The 21656-nt window shown below is 35.5% G+C and overlaps 1 protein-coding gene across 10 annotated transcripts in view; it reads left to right on the top strand.

Annotated features, from left to right (window-relative positions):
• The window catches only part of PPM1B (protein phosphatase, Mg2+/Mn2+ dependent 1B), a 60657-nt gene extending 39205 nt beyond the window's left edge, over nucleotides 1-21452 (top strand). For 4 of the 10 annotated variants that reach the window (XM_030446756.1, XM_030446757.1, XM_030446754.1 and 1 more), the window contains exons 5-8: nucleotides 280-397; nucleotides 8696-8807; nucleotides 12455-12512; nucleotides 17762-19014. In XM_030446756.1, the coding sequence (XP_030302616.1) occupies nucleotides 280-397; nucleotides 8696-8807; nucleotides 12455-12512; nucleotides 17762-18070 (597 nt within the window). In that variant the 3' untranslated portion in view covers nucleotides 18071-19014. Of the gene's footprint in view, nucleotides 1-279; nucleotides 398-8695; nucleotides 8808-12454; nucleotides 12513-17761; nucleotides 19024-19598 lie in introns of those variants that run through there. The other 6 variants (XM_030446763.1, XM_030446761.1, XM_030446762.1 and 3 more) reach the window with 4 other exon arrangements.
• Nucleotides 21453-21656: the final 204 nt, after the last annotated feature.

Here is a 21656-nt window from a genome sequence, read left to right as displayed (position 1 = left end):
CTGATATTACTTTTAACTGGTTGACATGTAAATAAGCCCATTAAATATTTTAAACTTTTAAGACTAAGGATGATAATAAAAATCAGTAAAATAATCCGAGTTAGTAGTTTAATTGTGAAACATAGAGGCACTTAACAATCCAAATAGCATTATTGCAGGGTTTCCTTTTTCCCCATGTGTAACTTCAGTACTGTGCTTGGAACACAGTAATAATGTGACTAGAATAGAAAGCTGAAGCTAAAGATCCTAACTCTTTTTTTTTTTTTTTTCATCATATAGGGGAGTCGTGATAACATGAGCATTGTACTAGTTTGTTTTTCAAACGCTCCCAAGGTCTCAGATGAGGCAGTGAAAAAAGATGCTGAGTTGGATAAGTACTTGGAATCACGGGTTGAAGGTAAAAAATTTATTGTTTTTGTTTGTTTGTTTTAGAAATGCTGTCATAACTTGAGCACGAAAATAAAAACACTGCAAGACACAGTGCCATTATATATTGGGTCAGATTCAGGCCTGGCTCCTATCTCAAATTTTTGTGTGTCAGGAAAATGTTCTAAAGCCATGTGATTAGTTGACCTTGCTATTCCACAACAATTTCCTTAATGTGAGCTTTGGGTTTTTAGTTCTGTCTTTACAGGTTAAAATGCAGCCACTCACCCTGCAGAGTGTTACATCAGCTAAGTAAATTGTGATGTTAATATCTTGCTTGTAAAATAACATTAAAAGGTATAATTGCTTCCATTTTTTGTGAAAGTTTTCAACAAAAAGCTATATTGAGTTTTCATGAAGGGACAACTTACTCATCTAAATTTTTAACTACTTCTATGTTCATCACAGCTATGAGTTATTTTCACACCACCAAGGTTTCTTAATGCACTTGTGTGAAAATGTGACAGTATAAATGATCAAAATGCCTTACTTAGAACTTTCATGGGGGACTTGATTCCTAACCAGTTTCACTTGGTCACTGATTTTATAACTCTTTGAACTCTTTGCTTACCCAGAAGGTTGAAGGCAACTTCTTCCCTTAAGCAGAAACAGTGAAAGTTAGCTTGACTAATAATGAAGGACTCGTCTTTGTATATTTTTATTTTCTGCTGTGTTCTTAGGGTCAGAAAAGCTGTTTGAAGCAGGCTTTCATACTGTTGCTTCTAACATTAAACTCTTTTATCACTAAGGTTGTTCTAAGGTCTGATGACACCTATATTTAGAGGCATGCTGAACTCTTCAACCTTAGTTATTCAAATCTGTTTTGGTAGAACAGTGCTGATACAGGAAGTTTGCCTTTTTTGTAAAATTGTATGTTGGCACAGGTGTTTGCAGAAGTAGCTGAGGCATGAAAATAGCCAAGTTCTTGGAACAGTTTGTCTTGCTCTTTTCAAAATGTTGCAAGGATAATATTGTATTATTAGTAATATATGTGTAAATATACACGTGTGTGTGTGTGTGTGTACATACGTAGTAGTACCCAAGTAGCATAACTGGAGAGAAGTTTTGAATCATCAGAAGTTTTGAAAGCCTTGTTAGGATTCTTTAAACTTCTGTGATCTCATCAGAAGAGTACTGAATCTGCATCACTTACTTATGGTGACGCAGCTTATTAACCCATTTGTTGGCATTAACAGTTACAGCAAGAGTATTCAAGGAAAGAAAGGGTTTACTGAAGGCAAAGCTGGGCTAAGATAACTTGTGTTGTTTCTTGACCTGCAACAGAATATAATATAGTTTCAAGTTTAACTGCTTCATGAAGAGGTGGTGCCTTTGGAGATGGATAATGCATCATGTAGCCTTCTTAGATGCTTCCTTTCAGGTGCTGAAACCAGTGGTTTAGCTTTATACTATAGTATTGCTGTCCTGAGGGTGCTTTTCTGTGTTAGTATTGAATAATGTGATACTGGCTGTCTACAGAACTGTTCAGCAGAATTCTGCTAAAGTAATTTTAGTTTTGAGTGCCAAGATGTTTAGGACTGTAGCAGTTCAGAACCAGAATAAGCCACTGTTTTGAGACTGTGATAAGGTCTGGCTCTGGCCACTGGCTACCTTAGCAGGAGCATTTTTTGTGGAAGAAGGTGTGACTGTCCAGATTTTTTTCAGTATGGGTCTGGAAACAAAAACCAAACTGTGGTATGTATAATCTATAGAGGTAAAATACTTAATTTCCTGTCTTGTGACTATATGTTGATAGTCATGTTCCTGGTACAGGAATCCAATACTGTCACATAGGAGATACTGCTTCTCTTGTTCTTCAAGATTTGGTTAATCGGAGTACCAGAGACATCCATTGGATTTTTAAAATGCTGTAATGGATACTGAAGGTACTGGTTGGATGTGTTTTTATTAGGAAGTAGCTGTTAGCCAAATAAGTAGTATTTAGGTATAAGTAAGATGCAGTCTAAGGTTCCTGGGAGTGTACAACAGTAAAAATCACAGAGCCTAATACTTTTCTTAATGCTAATTCTGTATAAAATGCAACAGCATTGTGGAAATGCTCATTCTGCCATTGTACCCTGGTTGCTTTGGACAACTGTGGATTTTGCCATGTTAATATGAAAAATTCTTATATTTATTTTAATTCTAGAAATGCCACTGTTGTTATTTTTAATTCTTCTCTGTGAAAAAGCTGTGAAAATCACTTTTGTTCTTTGTCTAGATTTTTAATCAAATGAGGTAAACTTGGAGGTTTTTTTGTTTGCATTGATGTCCCAGTATTTTAGATAGTTTATGTAACAAACCTTATTTTTTAAAGATATATATATAAGAAGGCCTCTAGGCTAAGGTACAAGTTATCTCTGAATGTGCTGGTGTTGTGTTATGGTGTCTTTCCCTCTTGTTTAAATGGAATCTAAATTGAAATGGCTTGCATGTTTCTAGTTTCTGTTGTGATTAGAGACAACTAATGGTCACTTCAAATGCCAACTCTAAACGTGTTTCTCAGAGCTTGGCTTATGTCCCAGGCTTCCTAGATGACACGAGTGGAGATGAATCCCTATTATCTTCCTATGTAAGAGTAAAGTACATGAGCTGTTAATAGCTCTAAGAGAGAGCCAGGAGCAGTTACCTTCACTGACAGCAGGAAGGTGTGCACACAGTGGTTACCAGTTAGTATTCCCTGCTTCTTGGTGGCTCCTCTCTACTAGAAAATAGGTGAAAAATGTGTGGAACTGCAGTGCATTTTATTACTTTAATAAGTAAATGTTAAGAAGATTAGTAGAAAAGCTGTCTAATAACTTCTGATGAGAGTTACTGGATTAACTGAGAATGACGTAGGAATAACTATTTTCTAGTAACAATGCAGTGTTGTAGCATAATTGAGTTCTTACTTCAATGTACCAGGATAAATTCTAAGCATAAATGTATTTTAGCTGCGTTGTCATGTTTAACAAATACTACATGCAATAAAAATAAATGGAGAGTTTATAGTCAAAACTGATGCTGAGACATTCAAAGTGTAAATAAAAGTGATGGTTAAGCTTATGTGTTCCAGAGGAATGAGTTGCTTCAAAGCTTGGACTTCTATTGCTTCAGGTTTTCTTGGGTTTTTGTTGTTTGTTTTTTTTTAAACATGTTCTTTTTGTCCTTCTCTGTTCTGCTAACCAGACAGAGTACAAGTCCTTTAAATGTCAAGTATTTAGCAAGGAATGAGAGTTAGCATATCTGAGGAAATACTATCCAGAAGCAGAGAAAATAAAGGAAACATACTTCAGAAGAACTTGAAATATCTACCTTTGAACAAATTTTTTGCATTCATAATAAATTCTATAAAATTATAATTTTGACATAGCATCCTTAATTTTTTTTAAAAAAACTGTTGGACTGCAGTTTTTACCTTAGGTTTGTACCTTGAGTATAATTAGTTGAGAAATGCTGCAGGGAATCTTGAACAAAACCACTAGGCAGCATGGGGAGAATGATTTGGAAAAACTATGTTGGTGTCTTTTAAAGAATTAGTTCCATTTGAAGGTTTAAGCAGTGAGCCAAGTGTTGAAATAGTAAGGAAAAATAAATAGTGCAGAAAAGTTTTGGAAGGTCTTGATCAGGAAGTTTTTGATCAGCAGAGGACAGCTGCCATAATGGTTTTTTCTTTTGTTTTTAGATTAAGTATAGTTAGGAAAGTAAAAGCTGTATCTGAAAGTTTTAAGCTGCCCTTAATGCTAAAAACTTGAAGCTTGGTAGGTAAATTTTGACCTGGATAATACGGATTTGATCATCTCTTCTAGCTGTTTTTGAAAGATGGCAGTTGTATTTCTTTAGAAATTGCACCTTAGGATAGTCCTCTTCAGGGAAGTTATATTCGTTATGATTTATTTGTAGTTGTAATGTGTTTTGAGGCTTTAAGCTGGCATGAAGTCCAAGAATCTATGCTGTTACAGCAAGTGTTTGTCTAGAGTGAGCATCTGAAGTAGATTTACTACCATTTAAAATACCACACTAAATTATTGCTGTTCCTTTCAAAAGACAAATAATGGAGCTTGGTCGTTAAATTACTGTGCACAACAATGTTTCTTTCTCTGTTAAAGAACTAAAAGATCAGAAATTATGTGCAGCTGGTTGATAGCCAACAACAATTTTATTTATATGTGTAGTAAAAATATTCTGAAAAAATCAGCTTCTGGACATGTCAAAAATAGAAGTTCTTTTAGATGTTCTCATCTTTCACTAAGTCACTAATTTAAATCTGAACAATATTGGCAATCCAGTATAAAATCCTTTGGGACTTCCTGAAGCAATTTCACTTTGATCAGTGGTATTTTGTTCTTCATGAATGTGCACTGTTCAATATGGAATTTTTTTCTATTCTCTCCTGGAATTGAAATTTCAAACTAATTGGAGTACTCTATCAAACGATATAGATAACAGGTTTGTCCAGAACTATGCTTGAGCTTTTTAATCTTTGGCTTGGAGAGAAAGGAGTTGTTTGAGGCATGCTTTTGTGGTTTTTGTTCATTTGTTTGTTTTTTTGTTTTTGTTTGTTTGTTTCAATAATCTGTGTTCAAAAGCAGTTTAAAACTTCTAACATTTGTTGCTTGTTTTTGTACATTCCAGAGTAGAATGCTGAGGTGCTGTGTATTTCTAGGAGTTCCTATTTCCATAAGATATTTCCTGAGTTATTAAAACAGAGCTATTGTTTTAATACCAAAATAGTGGGTTTTATTTTAAGAGTTACTGAAAAAATAAACTCGGCAAGTGATAGTTTACAGAGATGTCTTATGAAACATTTGAGTAGCAAAGCTCTTTCACTAGCTTGGATGCATGTGTGTAATATTTGGCAGAAAGTGTATAACTGTCCCAGAGCTGCCCATTCAAGAGTATTCTGAAATACTTAAAAGTTACAGCTGACAGCCTGTGATGGGGTCATTTGTGATGGTGAGCACAGCCATGTTACTGTGTTCAATCACTTAGCTTGTGATTTCCAAAGTAATGCAGATGTGTTGGAAATAGTTAAGTTACACTAGGTCAGTCTTTTCTTCCTGCCACTTTGAAATGTTGTTTTTCTTCTCTGATTTTCTGTTTTATTTTGGGGGTTTTTTGTGAGTTTTTTTTAGAGATCTGAAGTTTGATCAGGCACAGGTCAATTCAGTTCTCCAATATGTTTCAGTTTATTTGAAAGGGTGTTTCAGACATGAAAAAAATGCCCAAATCATAAATAGGGGCACCTGTTCTATGTGCACTTAATGGTAGCTGAATAGTCATTAATACAGTGAGTTGAGTAGTGCATTTTACATATGCACAATACATACTGCATATAAAACTGTTCCATCATATTTTTGTAGCTAGGGATCAGAGGAAATGCTGGAACATAAAGTCTCGTTGGGGACTTTGATTATATAAAATTGAAATAAATATTGTCTCAATTTTCAAAACACTTTTATCAGTTAAGTGTTAGGCTTGTAATGAATATTATAGAACTAAAGTAGTATACTACTAGACTGTGTAGTGAACTTTCATACATTTGCATGTATGATAATACCAGGAAATTATTCTTTTGAGTGTGTGAATTATATTGGCAGTGCAAGTATATTCTGCAACTATTTTCCATATTCTGGGAAAAAAACCCTTAATTGTAGTGTTGTGTTTCACATTGTAGAGATGAAGGTGAAAACCTTGTATCACACACACAGAATCACAGAATCCTAGGGGTTGGAAGGGACCTCGAAAGATCATCTAGTCCAACCCCCCCTGCCAGAGCAGGGCCACCTAGAGTACATCACATAGGAACGTGTCCAGACGGGTTTTGAACGTCTCCAGTGAAGGAGACTCCACGACCCCCCTGGGCAGCCTGTTCCAGGGCTCTGTCACCCTTACAGTAAAAAAATTTTTTCGAATATTCAACTTGAACCTCCTATGCTCCAATTTACACCCATTACCCCTTGTCCTATCACTGGTCACTACTGAGAAGAGCCTAACTCCATCTCCCTGACACTCACCCCTTACATATTTGAAAACATTGATGAGGTCACCCCTCAGTCTCCTTTTCTCCAAACTAAAGAGACCCAGCTCCCTCAGCCTTTCCTCATAAGGGAGATGTTCCACTCCCTTAATCATCTTAGTAGCTCTGCGCTGGACTCTTTCAAGCACTTCCCTGTCCTTCTTGAACTGAGGGGCCCAGAACTGGACACAATACTCCAGGTGCGGCCTCCTGAAAAGGCTTGCTTTCTCTAATGGCCTTTGTCAGAGAAATCCACAGTGTGTATCTGCTAACTGATGTGTAATGAAAAAAGGTCATGCTTGGTCATTTGATTTGTTCTCAGATTTTCTATTAGGAAGCTGAGTTTTTTGGTTGGCTGATTTTGTGGGTTTTCTCTAGAATTCCTGGTTTGTCACCTTCTAGAAATAGTGAAGAAGATGCTTGTGTTTCAGTTTAGCACTCCCTGACAAGCAGTTATACAGTAAAAGTTTCTAGCACCTAGAATTATAGAACAGTCCTTAAGATTTTGCTTTAATACTTTTTTTCAGAAAATAGAAAAATCTTATGGATGCATTAATAGATAGTGATAGTTTACTTCTGTTGCTTTTCTTATTTATTGCTCTTTGTCTTCTTTTATCATTAATATAACCAGATGTGTTATTATCATAAAAAAGGAGTATGTGCGTAAGACACCTTTCCTACCTATCGTGACAGAACACAATTAAATTACAGTGGTACAATCTACTTTTACATAGGTAGAACTGCACAAGAGAACTTGTGGCTGATTTGTGAGAATGTATATGGAAAGAAGTGGTCAAAGTTATAAGACTGAAGTTTACATATTCAGCTGTTATTTCCTTTGCTAGTCATGATTCATTCTCAGTGGATGGGTGTATGATAATATGCATAAAGGTTCATGGAAGAATGTTTAATATCTTACAGTAGCAGTATACACAGCTTACTCATTGCAAAGATTGTATGCTGCAGAGTTAAAATCAGGGCTTAAAAGCATAGTGCCTGGTTTGTTACAGAATGATAGGATTATGCTGAAAGTAGAATTGCTTTGGGAGGGCTTTTCTACGGATCTCCCTGATGCATTGTAAGCAAGTAGCTTGTAAGCACTTTATTGATAAAGTTCTGCTCCTGAGAAAAAGCTACATATCACTTTATAGATAGGTTTTTAAATAGGAGTTTTAAATGCCAGGAAATTAGGGATGCAAAGTTTAAATAGGTGATTTGGGTTTTTGTTAACTTCAGAAGCTCAAATTGTAGCTGCTTCTGGCTTGCGATGCAAGCTCTGCATCAGGCATCCAGGATATAATCAATGAATTGCAAGAAATTGAAGTGATTTGTTAAGTGTTTGGGTATTAGCCAAGATACAGACCAAAGGTTTTTCTAGGATGATATTTGAGAGGATTTTTCTTCTTAATTCTTTTTTCCTGTGGCTCTAACAAAGCTTTTTCTATCTAGGACAATATCAACTGGAAATAACAATCCATTCCTTTCTTTACCTGATTTTCAGAAAAAAAGTTCTTAAAGATGTGTGACACATGCAACTACAGTTTGTAGATAAATTAGTGGACCTTTTTTTGCCTGGAATATGTTAGTGTTATACCAGTAGGAATGTCTATCAGAGCAGCTTCGATGAAGAATATGAAGATGGACTTCAGCTTAGGCAGTTCTTTACCAAGGCAGAAGATCTCCTTAGCACTGGAGTTGTGTGATAGTTCTGTTTTGAAAAATGTAATACCATGTTGTTATTTGTTGTCAGTTCTGTATTCTGTTTTGACCACTTGAGTGACAGTGGGCCATTATACATGAATTTTTATTGTATTATAGCCTTAGTATTTATGCACTGGACATTCAGGACTTTGAGAATGCAAGGTATTGCTCTTGATGAAGTATGACAGAATTCCTGGGAGGCATTTGGTGTTATGGTGTCTAACTTCTGCGTATGTGTTGCAATTCAACAGAAAGGTAACCAAAACAGGCTCCCAGCTATCTTTGTTCTGGAAGACAACAGGCTGCTGTCTTTAGGATCTTTCATCCAGTTCACAGTCTACTTCAGAGTTTCTCTTGAGTGAGAGACTGACTAGAAGCATACTGGAAAGGCAGGCTAGGATATTGAGTTGCTCTGCTCTACCATTCAAAAACCTAAAATGTAAATAACGTTTTCCTTTACATACAAGTTTTTCATGTCTGTTAAAAAATGATAGCATTTTTTATTTTAGCATCTTAAGAAATGGGTGTTAATTATTCAGTATTCTAAGGAGTTCTTCTCTTTTAAATTAGAAATTATGGAAAAATCGGGTGAAGAAGGAATGCCTGATCTTGCTCACGTTATTCGTATTTTAACTGCGGAGAATATCCCTAATTTACCACCAGGAGGTGGTTTAGCTGGCAAGTGAGTACAGTTCTGCAATTTCTTAACTCTTTGGTTCACATAATACTTCTATTTAAATGTTTTAAAGCTTTCTTTTTATAAAGAATATGCTCAAAAAAGTTGGGTTTTTTCTTATATTTTAAGATAGTTTATTTCTTTCACTAAAACATTTGTGTCACTGTTCACATTCTGAAACAGTAAGAGGAGACTGATCACATTCTGGTGCTTAACCTATTAGTTTATTATTTCTGTAGAGCCATTTTTAAAAATGGGAAATACTTTTTCTTGGGTTTTTTTACTGTTTTACATTTGTTAAGAACTGTAAGTAATGTAACAGGAATATCAAAATGCCAGCTCAGTTTTCCTGGATCATGTTCCCTCTTCTATCTCATGTCCACTCAACAAACATTCTCATGAAAAAAGTTGGTTTTCTTTGTTTAGTCTTAAACTGAATGTTAGATAAGCAAGAATATTTCATTTGGATTTGCATTTTAAAGCTTAACTGGAGGAGAGACATTCATAAGTTACATTGGTTTTCTGGGGAGGCTAATGATGATATTCTAAGAAGCTGTAATTCACCCATTTTAATAAACAGGATTTAGGATTGCATAAACAATTGTTAATCTAGAATTCCCCAAACAGTGGTACCTATTATTTCACCCTGGCATAAGTTATGTTGCTTCTGGAACCTGTGCATTTTTCAAGAGATGAACTCCTGTCCTCTTGAGCATTTGTGTATACATCTGTTTTCAGTACATGTACTAACTAATGAGCACTGTTTGCTATGATAATTTTTTTCTAGCCTTAAAAGTACGTGTACATTCTGGGCCTTGTTCTCCACTTGTGTGCATTACAGGCATTCAGAGAAGTTGTGCTGTGCCTATTCTTCTTAGTGTCTCCCAACTGATGAATGAGAGGGTGTATTTTGTTGTTGTATTTTGCTCAGTAATTATTGCACCATATACTGTTTCAGTGCTTGGAAGCTTTGCATATTAATTTTGTTTTAATTTGTTGCAATGCAGATTATATTTTTAATGGGTTTAGCTTCAGAGTTTGCCTTTTGATGTCTGTCTTCCCATTTTTCCTTCTGAAGTTGTGTTTTACAGGAAGAATTCACACTTCTTGAAGACCTGGCTCAAACAGGTTACAGAAAGAGCTTGTCTGTGGCTGACATCCTTTGGTTTTAGCACCAGCTATAGTTGCTCCTAGTTTTTAATATACCTGAGCTGGAGAAACACAATGCCATGGTGAAAAGTTTATCTTTACAAATCTCAGGAGCCTCTGTAGTATCTCCACTTGTACTGGCATTCTGTACTCCTTCAAGCTTCTCACTTGTGTAGCCTGTACTGGCTCATTCTTTGAGGCAGATACATTTTATATCTAAAGGTATAAACTCTGCTGTGGTCTTTTGAGGGTGGTATTCTATCCTTCAAAATCTTTGTTTTCAAAGACTGGCTTCTGACTTCACTCAGATTCCTTGTAACTTTGAATGCTGCCAAAAGAATGGTCACTTGTTGAAGAAAAGTCATGTTCTGAGCCACCTTGTCACTTGGGTGTTAGGACTTCCACTCACCATCCTGCTTCTGAATTTTCCCTTCAAAAGCAAGTATAAAGAAATATGCTGGTCCAAGAAAGAAAAGTGAGTTGCAAAGATAGGAAAATTCCCAGTCTCTTGAGGTTTAAGTCTAATTTAAACCCTTTGCCATGGCTAGATGCTCCTTCTGTGGTAGCTTTGCTTAGACTGTCCTGGTGCTGTAAGATGCCATTGCACTCCATGGCACAGGCATTTGATCAAAATTGTTCCGTTCCAGCTTCACTAAAAACAGAACAAAATTGAGACGATTCCTTTATCATATGTATAAGGATTTTTTCTTTAATAAAATCTTCAGTCAGTGCTGATTGGATCTCATGCTAACTTAACCATACAGTCCTTTCAGAATTCTTATAGCATTGACTTTTAACTGATGGACCCTTTGAGAAGTTGAGTTCTTCAGTGGGCTTTTCATATTGGATGTAATTTTTTAATGAGTCACAACCAATTTAATTCTGAACTTCTTTCCAGAAGCTCATTCAGACATAGCAAAAAACCTTCGTGTATGAACAAGCACAAATTCCATATACACCAGTGTCTTCAGACTTAGTTATCAGGTATCTGTTGTGCTTTCTGCTCATCTTGTGTCTAGATAAATGCCTATTTCATTATTTGCACACAATTGCCTCTGAGCATGTGATAGCAAGGTGTCTTTTCAGTATTGTAGATCAGTGGTCATCCTGAGATCTGATGCACTGTCCCTTGTTTTCTCTGGTCTACAAACCATCTCCCAGATTTCTGAGGACTTTAGTAGGTACTGTTTTAATTGCTGGATCATGACTAGAAAAAAGTATTCTGATGCTGGACACTAGATCCTGAGATGATCTGAATTCTTGCTGTCTCATAAGTCCACATACTTGGAACATTCAGAACCCAAACTGTCCTCTTTCAGATGTACTTTTGCTTCTGTGGTAGGAGCATTAGTACTCATCATGCTAGATCAGACCAAGGATCCTTCTGTCTCTGTGTTCTGTCCTTGGGGTATCTGAAAGTAAATGCCTATGGAAGAATATAAAACCAGAAAAGATGTAAAATATTTCCTCTATTACTGTCGTGGTTTTCAGCTTCTTAAAGCTGAGGTGCTTCCTGACTTTCAGATAGTTTGAATACTTAGTGACATTGAATTTCTCTAATATGAATTTGTTCAGAAGCAACCCTCGGTATGGTGGGGCAGAAAAAGCTCTCCTACATAGAGCCCTCACTGCATATTTTTGAAACATTTACTTCTGTCTTCATCTGATGCCCTTGTTCTTTGTTTGAAAGAGTCAATAGTCAGTGCTTATCCACATGGTGTAAGATGTAATTTTTATAGATCTTGGCTGCTCCCAGAAAAGCAGTTCATTTTTATTGAAGCTGTCAATAACTTTGGTCATATTTATTATACTTGTCTGAACTTTTCACACTTCTTAATATGGTTTGGAGATGCAGGGACTTAAACTTTGTTTCTCTGAGAAGTAAGTTTATATTTTGGGTTTTATTTTTTCTTTTTTTAATAGGCTTTTGTACTTATTTTGCCTGCCTGTGCAGGTGTGGCCTTACCTGGCATTGCCAGGAAAAAAAAGTAGCTAATGGCATTTGGATTTTAATACCTACAATGAGCAGATCCTAGACAGCATACCTCAGAGGTTATATACTCTGGGCATCACACTTCTGAAGTTAACAGACAAGTAGTAACCAGTGTATATGTAAATGAGAGATCAGAAAAAACTGTTTTCAAATTCCACATCCAGAAATAAGGCAAGGAAATGAAGAATTTTGTTACAATAAGCAAATCACAGATTTAAATGTTACTCTTGGCAAAGTCTGACTATGCAGGGGGAACTTAAAGTGTAAAGGGGCAAACCGTGGGGAAGGTAACATAAGAAAATGTTTTGCTTTGTTTACTCTTATATTGAAGTTTACTTGTATACTGAAAGTAAGTAAAGACACTGAGAGGAGTCTGAATCTTTTTAACAGGCATTTTAAAGGTAAAGCATCTTAAACACTGAAATTACTACTGTGCTCAGTCTTTTTAAGTTCCCAATGTTTTGAAATATTTTGTACTTAGTTTTTTTTAAATCTTCTAATTTTTTTTCAGGCGTAATATTATCGAAGCTGTGTATAGTAGGCTGAATCCACACAGAGAGAATGAGGGGGTAAGTTTCCATTTTGATCACTATGCCTCTTTATTAATGAGAATGTCAGATTAGTTTCATATAATAAACAAAAGTCTACTTTACTACCAATTAAGTATTAGAAGCACAAAGTATGTATTGTAACATAGCTTGTTTTGGACCTTGTTTTGAATGGTTCTGATACAGAACATCATCCTCAAAGACAGGAAACTGACACTCAATTTGAAAAGATGTTTAATAGACTGTTGCTTTTTCAGTCAAATCTGAGGCACCACAATTTTCGTAAACGCTCTTTTATTATTGCCAAAACTACAGTCAGCATGTTCATTCCTTACCTAAATGTTATATCTAATGTCCAGGCATGTACTGGGAAGGTGGGCAAACACACTTCATATTGACTTCTGTAGGTGTTGAAGACTTCGGTACATTGAAAATAAAAGAGAAGGAGACTACTTTTTTAGAATTTGCTCTACCTTTAAATATCCCTTGTGCAGTGATCTAAGGAAATGTGTAAAGTGAATTTTAACTTAATTCAGTTCTGGTTTCTAAAAAGGCTTACATTCTTCTGTCCAGTTCCTAAAAGTTGAGTTTTAAATAGTATGTTGAAATATGGTTTATTGTAACTTTAAATCTCATTATTATATTCTTCTTAATCTTACTTTAGAGAGTAAATAACTTGTGTTATAAGCCATGATTAAATATATTTTAAAAAAATATTTGAAGAACTGGTGAAAATATCACTGGTTGTACATATATTGTCATTTTCTGTACAGTTTGTGTGAAGTAATCTGTGAAGGGACCATTCACCTTTTAGTAAATGTTTTGGGGTTTTTTTTTCCCTTCTGAGATGACTACAAGGCCCTCAGTCAGGTAGTCACTACAATGAAGTGGAGATTTCAACTTTTATTTTTAATACTTTGAAATAATCAGTTATGTGCCTTGAGATTTTGAATATGCAGTCTCACGACAATTAAGATTGTTCTTCTCACTATCATCTCTTGACTGCTTATATTGAGTTTATTCTGTTAAGTTAGAAACTGTGTAGGTGGAAGGAACCATTGTTCTGTTAAAAATATGAGTAGAGAAGAAATCCCTAACTTAACCTTTAGGATTTGTTCCTCTTTTTAGTTCTAAAATGGTAAGAATATATATTGTTCATTTAACTTTCAACAGATTGTACAACAGTACCCCAAAGAAGGCTAGACAAAATTTTCCTCTTTTCAGCTTCTTTAGTCCTTCAGGAAACTCTGCACCTCTTATCAGCTTGCTAGTATTTTTCATGTTTAACCATAATTGTGTTCCTGCTTTTGGGGTGAAGTCATTGGTGAAAATTGTTTATTTGAAGGTTATGGTCATTGGCTGAGTTGGTTGCTTAGGTTTGGTGGTTTTTTGTTTTTTTAAGGAAAAAAAATTGTCTAATGGTAACTTTCTAGATACATTGTCTTCTATAGTTGCATTTATGATGCCTCTTAGTCCAAATTGACTTTTCAATGGCCATGTAAGCTTGCTGAAAGTCCTTACATGTAGTACAGCATTCTTTTGTGTTTTGGCTAATTCCAGGAATTTTTTGTACATCAGCCATTATAATTTATTAAAATGGGATAACTGAACTAAGTATGCAAGATACTCATTAAAATAACACAGCTTTTACCTTTACTGCCACTAATAGATTTGGCCTTTATTACCTGAATAATTGTTCTGAGTCTTTCTTTGACTTGGTCTTCTTTAACATGAAGTGTGAGCTATACACTCCTATTTTTTTGCCTTCTGTTGCTCTTCAGTGCCAATCTTGATAATGATATGTGTTAAATACACTGGATTAAATTTTAGTTTGATCTTGTGGTAAGATATCATTTGTCAGCCAGTACCTTTTCTTCTTTCCATTCTAAGTGATTCTGACCCAGAGCAGTTTGAGAGGAGGGCACGCCTCAGTGAAGGATGCAATTCCTGTTTGCACTTTCTCAGAAAGTGGGAATTCTTATCTTACCGTCCTTGAGGTGGCTGAATTTAGTGGGTCTCATCTCTGAGGTGATGAAAATGTGACTGCCTTGATAGTCTTACTCAGTTCAAGGTATATATGTGGTGATATTATGGTTTCGAAGTGAATACTTAGGTGCAGGAGTGAATAAAAGGGAAGGAAGCTGTTCAGTTACTCAACACCAGACTCTACAGAATGTCTACACACTGTGACAGTGTTGCTACATGTCTCCCATTTAAACAGGAAGCATAGGTAGGAAGGAAACATACAGTAATCCCAATCAGGACATTCCCAAGTGAGACCAAAATCTTAACTTATGTATGTGGTGTACAGTGAGAGACCAAGGAGTGGAGAAATCCTTACAGCAGCAGTAGTCAGCAGTCACCAGTGCAGCTTCACCATGTAGCAGTCATAGTTGATATTGGGTTTGTTGTTTGTTTTGTTTGTTTTTTGTTTTTTTTTTCCTTAATTTTAGGCATCTCAGCAAAGAACAAGTATTTCATAAATCCAGGGCTGTAGAGAGCCCTGCATTGGGTTTGCAAAGAGCAGCTTCAGTACTAAAGTTGTTGTTTCAGCATAGGCACTTCTGGTCAAAATGTGGTGACCTTTGCCCTTGCAAGTGAAATAGTAGAGATCTTGGGTATTGTGGCTTGGTCCTTTCAGGTCTTTAAAGGGAATTGAAAATGACTTTGTCATAGCTAAGCAATTGTTACTACTGTAACAATACCACTGAGTTGTTCTGGTTAACATTTTAAAATATTACTCTTTCTTTTATGCCTCTAGGGCTTGGACCATTGTAATGTATTCCTACAACTAGGGGGAGGGTACTATCCAATTAGGCTACTACTTGGGTGTATCTTTAAACATAAGGAACAATATTACAATTACACTCTCTGTGTTAATAGTTTCAGTGGCATTTGTTTAAAGCTGGTTTTGAATATCTTGCTTGAAGCTGATCATGTTCTCTTTGCTTTTCCTAATACTATACTGTGGCACTTCACTAAATCAATTCATATGTCATTAAGGGCTACTACAGATAATTTTAGAAATTTAAAAAGTCTATATTCTTACATCCTTAAATATTGTAAATCCTGTCCCTAATATGTATCGGCCCCTTTATACACATAATTTAACAAAGCAGAACTTGTGTAAAAATTGCAAATGTTCATATTAAATATAGCTAGCAAAAAACAATTCTTGTTTCCATGGTCAGTAGCACTAAGCTGAATTGGAACATGAAAGAAGACGAACACTAACTTGCACTAACACAAACTAATAACCATAGTTTTCAGGTAGTCACATATCATTAGAGAGAAATCTGCATTATAATATATAGTGTAGAGAAGAGGCAGTTTCTGTCCTACTCTTGTCTGTGAGGCTTCTTGTCTGCTAGCACTGAGGGAGGCAGAAGCACAGATTGGCCCAGCATCAAATGGTTGCAAAGCAAAGCAGGATGTGAATGTGAATATCAAACACCAACAGCACTGTTGCTTTGGTTCCTACTGCCGTTTGAATTGTTTAGGAGTCTTGGGGCTGCTGTTACATTACTTATTGCTTTTACTCTGTAGTGTTGCATGGGGACAGAAGTGTTCACTTCAGTCTGCCAAGAGAATTTTTAAAGATCTCAATACTGTGAAATGTGGAATTTCAGGATATATGTTTGCTGATGTCAGCCTCAGAGCAAAACTGATGGGATGGAGGGACTACAGGATTCGATATTTTTTCAACTTAAATCCATTGGAATTAAGCCATGCAGTCTTGTTTAATATTAGCTAGATAAATACATAAATAAAAATTGTTTCATCAAAACATAATAGGATAGATATGGAGCTTTCACTGACTTGGTGCTCATGGGTCACTTCATATATTGAAACTATGTCTTTTACCTTGCTTCTTCTCACTGGCCTCTTGAAGAACTATCTAAATAAAGTGCTAGTACATGAGTGTCAAAACATCTCAAACCAAACCAGCAAACCACAGTTAGAGTCTGTATCTATGCAACAGATAAAGTTTAGAGGGATAGCATTATATGCAATAACATTCTTTTTTGTCATAAAATTGTCCCTTTTTAAATTTAGTGCTAATCAGTCTTGGGGCTTCTATTTCAGCAACATTATGTCATGCAATATCTTGCTGAACACAAGATACTGTCTTAATTCTGCTAGGAAGCTCATAAATGAGTGACTGCAATACTTGTAGTTTGTGAAGCTTTTGGACTAGACAATAAAAATAGGTCAGCATGAGAAAAAAGACAGTCTGGATTTTGCCTCTAATGTATTGCAAAATCTGCCAGCTTCCAGAGGCAGTTCCATTTGTCTAGCTTGATAACTTGCTACATACTAATTTTAAATTTTAAAGCAACAGCACTGCTTTAGCACTTTAAAGTTAAAATACCTACTATTGGTGTCAGAGACTGTAACAGATGGGCAAGTCAGTTGCAAAAAAACCCTGAAAAAACACCCACAAAAACACCCCAACCCAAACAACTAAAAATCAACCCCCCCAAAAAAAAACTCTCCAACTTTTTTTTTTTCAACTGAAGGTTTTCAGTCAAATATAGATGTTTTGCAGAGGAGACCTCCATTCCTTTATCAGGGCTTGCTACTTTGGGCTTCATGCTTTTGATTGTTAGATTAGGCTTTGAATAGCTGCTCTACCTGTTAATTTCTGTATGGCAATACACACATCTATGTCCAAAATAGCCTCTTTGTTCAAGCACCAGTGTATTTCTTTCATGGCAGCCTCATGCATGCAAAAATCAGTCTCCAATGTAGAGTTAGTGCTTTCTGCAGTGCTTTGACCATTGATTTTGATGTGATGCTTCAACTAAACTGCTAGTGGTAGTGTTAGCTGTTCACTGAGTATTTCACAGACTTCTCTTGGTATTGGTGGTGCAGAAATTCACAATTACAAATATTGACCTGATGGCTAAAGAAGCTAAAATTTTCAAATTGCTCAGACTTGTGGGGAGGAGCAGCCGTCTTCCTTGTAAGACAGTTTGAACCATGGTGGAGTTAATTGGAAGGAGATACCATGTTCACACTGTTTGGCTCAAAACAAATTTATATGATTGCAATTGCTGTTGTAATAGGTATAATTTGTTAAATTATTATGTTACATAAAATAAACATAGATCATGCTTTTCTAGGATGTTGGTAATAAGTTGTTTGAGATTCCATAGAGCACAGCAGATGTTTTCTCAGTCTGAAAAATTGTCATGTTTCTTAATGGTGCTTAGAAAATATCCCAGTTTAACTACTGATTTTTTTGGGGTCTTGAATCTTAAAAAAAGGACCCTGGCGAAGCCGAGGAAAGTGGAACGCAGGGAAAGTTGGTGGAAGCGCTGAGGCAAATGAGAATTAATCATAGGGGGAACTACCGCCACCTGCTGGAGGAGATGCTGGTTAGTTACAGGCTAGCTAAGATGCAGGGCGAAGAGAGCACTGCTGAATCAGCTGCAGCATCTGCTTCTTCAGATACTCACGCTGGACCCAGTCACCTCGTACCAGACCCCCACGCAGAATCTGAGAATCACCTTGCTGAAGGACAGAGCTCAAACGAAGATTCAGGGATGAATAAGATGAGTGAGAAACAGACATAACATTTTACGTAGTGGATTTAAGGCTTGGCTTCACTTGGCATACTTTCCTTTGTTTATATCTCAACATTTGTCACATCTATCTCAAGAAGTCTGTTTTTACTCTAGTTGTTTGTACAGATTGTTTATACAAAGCTCTTTTTTCCTTAGAAGTTCAACTACTATGGCATATTCTAGTAATTGCATCATATGTCGTGTAGCAAGCAATTAAATCTCCCATTTGAGATTTTGGTGTTTTGTTTTTTTTTAAATACTGTGACACCAACAACAAGAATCTAACATGCTAATGCAAAATTAAGTTCTAAAACATTTTCTTTCAAGTACATTCTTAAGTAATAAATTTGCTGGTATATGGTTGCTAATTGTAAAGTAATTCACGTTAATTGTATCTTTTGTGCAAAATAATTGAATTATACAAATTTTGGTTTTTTTCCCTTAGCATCATATATTGCATGTTGATTTTAAATTGTGTATAATTTATATTATAACAATTACAAAAGCTATTTCATTTTAGATTGCCACTTATTCTTCATGAAATGTGTTTTGGTTTTTTTTCAATTTAGAATGTATCTACTGTTCATCATAAACATCTATTTTCTAGACAACTGTATTATTATTTCCCAGTTGTAGCATAACATATATCCAGAAATGGAAATGTACTTAGACTTAGTACCTAGTGTCAGGTTCTAAGGATTTGTGTTGAAGTGAAAATAAAGAATATGTTGTGGAATCATATCTGTATGCATATTGACTCTTTTAAGCAAGTAATAAACTTCCTTTGAAATGCTGTCATTCTCACATGAAACTTTTCATAGCTTCTGATATTAACTTGTGATGTCAATTAGTTTCTCCAGATATTTAATTAATTTTGGGTTTGGCAGATTCAACATAATCTTCTATTTGGGCAACATTTCTCAAGTTAAACATCAGCCTTATAAAGGAATAAACTGGTTATTCTACCTAAATTGTACCTTCTACCAAGTCTTTGTGTCTTTTGGTGTCAGTCAGTGGTAATACTAGGAATTTACAGTGATGGTAACTAATCTGCTAATAAGTTAAGTTCGGAATTCTTGTGTCAGTGGTCAGTTTGTAATGCAACATTTGCACAAAAATGTCATTGTTCAAAATGGATATGAATTTAGAAGTTCCTGCAGTCTCTTTTGGATTAAGTCAGTGGGCAAGGAATCCCTGAAGAGCTGAGCTCCTTAGTATTGTTTGAATATCTTTTTTTGTAGTCCATGGATGCAGTATCTACTGATAGCTGTGATTTAGTGCAATTTTGGATAATACTTGTTTTTAAGCCTTTATGCTGTGGTATCTTTACGGGGTTCATGTTTTAGAAAAGTAAATTCCCTCATGAAGTTAAAGAAGAGAGAACGTTTGTGTGCGGAAATGGGCAAGTATGAAAAAAAAAAATAAACGTCTGTTACACTGGTATTCTACTTAATTATGCCACTTAAATCCAAAGTGCAACAAAATGTTTTAATTTGCATTGGTGAGTAGTAATCTTTCTCCTCTTCTTTTTCTGTAGGGTGCTGGAGATCTAGAAGATCCGTGGTAGCCTTACAAATCTACTAAAATGCTTTTGATTCTGAAAGGGGGAAAAAACTTTTAAATCTGTTTTCTTCAATACAAGGGAAAAATTCTGGTGGATTTCCAACATTTTGTGAAATGGGCAGAAAGATATTAGAATTTTCCATCATTTGTTCATTTTTGTGTTTTCTGATATTGCCACTCTTAGCATTGCCTGTACTACAGTATTTTTACCAGCCTCAGGCATACTGATTACATCTGTAATGAACTTTGGCCCTAAGATGGAAGGAAGGAAGGAATGATTCTGTCTGCAGGTTGATATATGTACCTGAGGTGCACGGGATTGTAGATGTACTCTGAAGATACACTATGGCTAAATGCTTGTGCAACACACAAGCCATAAGAGTACAAGTAATTGTTTGAAACGTGACTTATTTCACTTTACCGAATTGGAAGGCTTTGCAGCTCTGTGGCTTGGAAGTAATTTCAGTTGGGCAATATGCTATCAGATGTGTTTTTTGTTTTGGTTTTTTTTTTAATTTTCCAGTTTTACCTGTATTACCAGACCGTTAGGTTTCCCTGCGGTGTCCAAATTGTGATATGTTGCCTACTGCTTGCTTGAAGATAAGTGTATTTGGCAATAATATATGAAGATTCTAGGCATCTAAAAACAGTAAGGATTTTACGCATGTGTACAACACACCCTTAAACTCTTGCTAGAGAAAATCTTTTAAAACCAAACTGATTAATTTATAGTTAGTAGTGACTTGCTTTGACATCTCTCACAGCTGCAGGTTTTTAAAAAGAAATGCTGAAAATTTGCCTTTATTATAATGTAAATTGTGATTATTTTTTTGTTCTATATGTGGTTTTTCTATAGTTTTTGATTTTTTCAGCTTAAGATACAGACAGAAGTCTTGTGTAATATGGGTATAATTTTTAATTGTTTGCATTATTTTCAAAGTTCAAATTATCACTTTGAGATTACTATAAATACACTTAAAATTATCTATTTTAAATTAAGAAAATATTAGAGATATTTTCATGGGTTCAATGACCTTTCATTTTATAAGCAATGGGCATGGTACAGAGTGGCTGTCATGTAAGGTACTTGAAGATTCTTAGTTTAATTCTATTTTTGCAATAACCTTGACTTTTTTTCTGACTTCTTTGAGTTGTGCATGTAATGAGTCCAGTAAATGCTGAAAATGGGGAAGAGTAAAGTATTTATCTAAAATAAAAGCTATTGGGGAGGGGAAACAATGAATGTATCCATCTGTACATGATTTACATGCTGTGGATGCCTTGTAAACATTTTCCTATTTGTTTAAACTGTGTTTCAGCAAGGATGTAATTGCCCTTGTGTGTAGTTTTAAGCTAATGACAGTCATCAACTGGTTTTGTGTGAAATTGAATTCATGGTATTTTTCTGTAACTTTATCCCCATGGTGAGTCTGTAAAAACCACACGCTCTTTCATACTGGTGATAAGGCCAGCTTTCCCAGTCATTTTGATTCACTGTGTATCTGATTTATTTTTTTGTTTTTAATTTTTTTTTTTTTGTCTAGAGAGGATTATTGCCACAGTATATTTTATTTATTCATTAGATTTTAGCCTTGTAAGTTAAAGTGTTCTAAATGATGATGTTAACAGGTATTTGTCCCTTTACTGTTTTTTTGGGGGTTGTTAAAAGATAGGGAATGAAGAATGCAAAATGGTTTATTGTTCAGACTGTCCGCTCTGGTCCAACCCTGTACTGATAGTACCTTCCCAGTATGATATTGTGATGTTTCATACAATACAGTGAACATAACCAACTTGTTATCTTCAATAAAGGATTGCTAAAACAGTGTGATATGCTTTATATTTTCTTGAGAAGGGTTTATTGAGATGAGAAGATGCAAGTGTTCTGTATTAAAAGATAATCAAATGAGATTTGTGAGCTGTCTCTCAGTGATGGATTTATGTTGGATCTATAGCAAGTGTGGCTCTTTGTTAAAGTAAGCCAGAAGTCTCTTGAGTGGCCTCCTCTCTGGGAGATAAAAGAGCACAATCA

This window comes from Calypte anna, chromosome 3, assembly GCF_003957555.1.
Source record: "Calypte anna isolate BGI_N300 chromosome 3, bCalAnn1_v1.p, whole genome shotgun sequence".
Lineage (NCBI taxonomy): Eukaryota > Metazoa > Chordata > Aves > Apodiformes > Trochilidae > Calypte > Calypte anna.
Note: the sequence above shows the minus strand (reverse complement) of the source record. Positions and strands in the feature narration are given on the sequence as shown.